Raw genomic sequence first — 4,082 nt, forward strand, 5'->3', positions numbered from 1 at the left:
GTCAAGTTATAATCGTTACAATTATTACTTGAGACGGGTTCAAAACAATTATTCAATATCGCAGAGGAAAGATGAACTAACTACTAACTAATCTTCCTTAAAATTTAATTCTTCACATGTATAGGCATGACATGTGAAGAATTGTAATTTTTTTTTGACAAATTTATACCTTGTAATTGGTTTGTGCTTAATATAATTCTTCCCTTCTACCAAAAAAAGAAAAGAAATCTTCCTTGAAATTCTTCAGTCGTAAGTTCTTTTCATCTTCTTGATCACGAACTCAACTAATCGTCATTTTTGCAATTTATAACCTCTTTAATCTATAAAGACTTAACAAACAATTACGGTAAACTTATATAACAATAATACACTTGTCATCATCAAAACATAAATCATATACAGAACACTTTCCAACAGTATTTATTACGGAATACATCATAATTCGATCATTACTTATTGATTAAAATACTCCTTCTGACTCAACAATAAATTATAAGACGTATTTTATTTAATGTAAACAATCTGTTCAGTCAGCCACACTAGTTATTAATTAGTTGCATCCAAATTCGTTAGCAACTTTAAGAAGCAAGCCAAAGAAGTCATAAGGGTTGGAAAACATGGGGAAGTGATCACTATCAATCTCATACACATTAGATGGTGGCCATTTCTGGATCATTTCATCTTGTTTTTCTTGTGAATAACAACGGTCATGTAAGGTTTTCATGTAGACACGTGGCACCGTATCCGTCTCCTTCCCATCTGGAAACCTTGCTCTTCTTATAGCATCTGATGGATATGGTCGAATTAGCATTGCAGCTAGCGTCCGATCCTTCACAATTCATACGTATAAGCACATCACGATAAGTGTTTCGAATCATGATCACTTAAATTAGCTAATAAGGGGTTGTTCTAACTTTTTTTTTTTTTTTTTTTGGTTCAAATGAGCGTACTTATACAGCAGGTGAGAATCGAACCCCCAACTTCATGGTTGAGGTAAGAGAGCTCTTACCACTTGAGCCAAATTTTGTTTTCTTCTTACTTAATCACCAGAGGTCTCGTGTTCGAACCCTAGAAATGCACCAATGTTAAAACTTATGAAGGAGAACTTTACCGCTCTAATGGTCCTACCTGTCTCAAATCCGGATTACACCGGATGGTATACACAAAAAAACGATAAATGTTACCCATGAGCACTTAGATTAACGGGCAAGGGGTTGTTCTAGCTTAACCAGAGGTCTCGTATTCGAGCCCTGGAAATGCAGCAGTAAAAGTCATGAGGAAGAGTTTTACCGCCCTAGTGGTCCGATCCTACCCGGCTCGAATCTGGACTAAACCGGATGATCTACACCAAAAAAAAAAAAAAAGAAAGGACGATAAATGTTTTGAAGTTATTTATTTAGATCAAATAGGAACTGGGTAAAATTGAGTTTTTACTTCCGACTTTCTCCCTCTTTGCGAGTTTTCGCCAATAATTGACAATCACGTTAATTAAAATAAGATGCTGAGCACGGAACTCATCCCTCCCACATCATAAAAAGTACGTACTTATGATGAAAAGTTGTTCATTGTTTTTTTAAGTGAAACAAGTTCACTTTATCTCAGTTGAGCAAGTTTCACCTTAATGTGACAATCATATCAGTTAAAATAAAAAAGTTCTTACCGTTTAAGTTAACTCTGATTTTTACAACAGAAGTTTTATATAATAAGTAATAATTAAGTCCAAATAATACGCATGAAAAACTGCATACCTCTAAAGGACTCAATTGGTAGATAGTCTCTACTTGACCTTCCCCATGAATTAAAGATGATAACGAACCATAATTGCGTAAATTATGTTCATAAGATTTATCTTCATATTCTGAATAGTCCATCATCTACACAATTTCATGATGTCCAAACCATTTTATGGTTAGCATTCATACTCAAAATCGTAATATTCATTAATCTATATACTCCGTATAATATTAAAATGCAAGATGTGATTTTTATCCACCCTCAACCTACATGTTTTAATTTTATTAAAATAGGAAACTCGAGTATAAAGAAGCGGGATTACACTTCAATATGTCCTTAGGTCTTTCTTCAATATTTTTACCTCCATATAACCTCCATATAAAAGATATTGTGCAAGACATAATCCCATTTAATAGTTTATATAATCTCATATAAGAGTTAATGTATTACTCCCTCCAATCCTCTATTTTCTTCCTCTTTACTATGGACACAAGAATTAAGAAATAGAGTATTATATTGATAAAAAGTTGGGTGGAGTTTGGTGATAGGAGAGAATGATGAATAATTAAGAGTTAAATAATGAATTGTGGCCCACAAATATTAAATTAAGAAATAAAATAGGATTAAAAGAGTTGGGTGGGTGGAGTAATAGCAAGAGGTATGAATAAAATAAGAGTACAAAGTTACCAAAAATAGAAAGGGGAAGAAAACCTGAATAAACCGTTTTAGGAAATAGGGAAGAATATGGTGAATTGGATGGAGTATATCCAACCTTTTCCTTTGAACTATAATTCATATCGTCGTTAAACATACCATCAAACAAAAAGGTCCTTCAATTTCATAGGCAAAAGACCTAGTTAGAGATTCTAAAGATGCTTTATAGAACGCTTAGTTGGAGAAGGTTCCCAAGGCGTTCTTTAAAGCCTATTTCAACAGTTCTCTACTTTTTTATAGTAGTGTATTATCTTTTTCTTTTACCCTCTCCCCGTCATGGTTTACGCTTTTTATTTTTTGTGGGAAAGTATTTTAAGAAAAACAAGGTAAATAAATGATTGAAATAAGGGGAATAATGTTTTACAAAAAAAAAATAGGAAATTAAGGCTTTATTCTTCCGGACTTAAATCACCATTTACATTCAGTTCAAATCATATAAGTTCAATTAAGAAAAATTCAAATCCAATGAGTTATTCAGTTTAGAAAAGTTCATATCAAAGTTTGGTTCAGTTTAGATATATATATATATATATATATATATATATATATAAGTAAATTAAGTTCAAAAGAACAAGGCCTAATAAGTACAGGCCAGGTAGAGCTTACATTTATTTTGACAGACGGCGGAGTGTCGAACCCATTTTTGTACATAGCAGCTCCCACAAAAACCGCGACAAGGAGTTTATGAGGGTAGTTATGGATAGCTGCGGTCAGGCTAAGGCCTCCGGCACTATGACCAACCAAAATGACCTTTTCATCCTCAGGTAAGGCTGACAGTGTATCGTCAAGTGGCTGATTGTACTCGGCAAAGGTGGAGATAGTGGCCGGATCAGTTGTGTCAATGCCCGAACCACAAAGGTCCGGGCAGGTCACCTTGTGGCCTGTACACTCCAGGAGGCACCGAATACGGTACCAGCACCAGGCTCCATGAGCTGCACCATGGACCAGTACAAAATGTGAGCCACTGCCGCTTGATGATGATGATGTGCTCATTTTTTTGTTAAACAGGCAGCTATTATTGTTTGCCACTTTTAAAGGAGTTAGTTGTCTGTACTTTGTGGTCGTATTCAAATCGACTCGGTCTCGTACTTTGTCTTATAAATAATCTCATTTGATAATTGAGTTAGTTGTCTGTACTTTGTGTACGTTCAAATCTCATTTGTGAAATATATTCTAGATAGTAGACACAAAACGGTTTGTTGGATGGTTGGACCCGATCGATAATAACTTGCACAAATACTATGTAAGACAGGATTTATATAACTTTATTGTAAAACGAGATTTTTTATTAACTGCTTACTAGTTTTAACCCGTGCAATTTGCACGGGTATGTATTTAGGCAAATATTAATGTTTTTGGATGTATATTTGTTTTTGCATTTCTATTGTAGTTATCTAGTTGGTCTAAATCTACGATCTACATAATTTATGTTTAAATTTGTTACAAACACGTGTTCACATACACCTTTTTTATAAAAATAACGTAATCTACTCTTGTAAATAAAAATTGCATACATAAAAAACTTTACATCCGGATAAAAGAAATATAATCTAATATAATCAACTTTAACATATGTATGTAATTCATTTGCGTTTTATGTTCGATCCCGTATATAAATGTTATTCCTTCTTGAA

The 4,082-nt window shown here is 33.6% G+C and overlaps 1 protein-coding gene across 2 annotated transcripts; it reads right to left on the reverse strand.

The window, feature by feature from the left end:
• Positions 1–330: 330 nt before the first annotated feature.
• LOC141628011 (methylesterase 17-like) lies at positions 331–3,506 on the reverse strand. 2 transcript variants are annotated; one of them, XM_074441204.1, is made up of 3 exons: positions 3,055–3,506; positions 1,749–1,874; positions 331–829 (listed from the first exon to the last, which is right to left on the reverse strand). In XM_074441204.1, exons 1-3 carry the CDS (start codon positions 3,439–3,441, stop codon positions 551–553), a joined length of 792 nt encoding a protein of 263 aa, XP_074297305.1. In that variant the 5' UTR covers positions 3,442–3,506; the 3' UTR covers positions 331–550. The 2 variants fall into 2 exon arrangements, with proteins under 2 accessions (XP_074297305.1, XP_074297307.1); XM_074441206.1 differs by lacking the exon at positions 1,749–1,874.
• Positions 3,507–4,082: the final 576 nt, after the last annotated feature.

Source organism: Silene latifolia, chromosome 2, assembly GCF_048544455.1.
Source record: "Silene latifolia isolate original U9 population chromosome 2, ASM4854445v1, whole genome shotgun sequence".
In the NCBI taxonomy this organism is placed as follows: Eukaryota; Viridiplantae; Streptophyta; class Magnoliopsida; order Caryophyllales; family Caryophyllaceae; genus Silene; species Silene latifolia.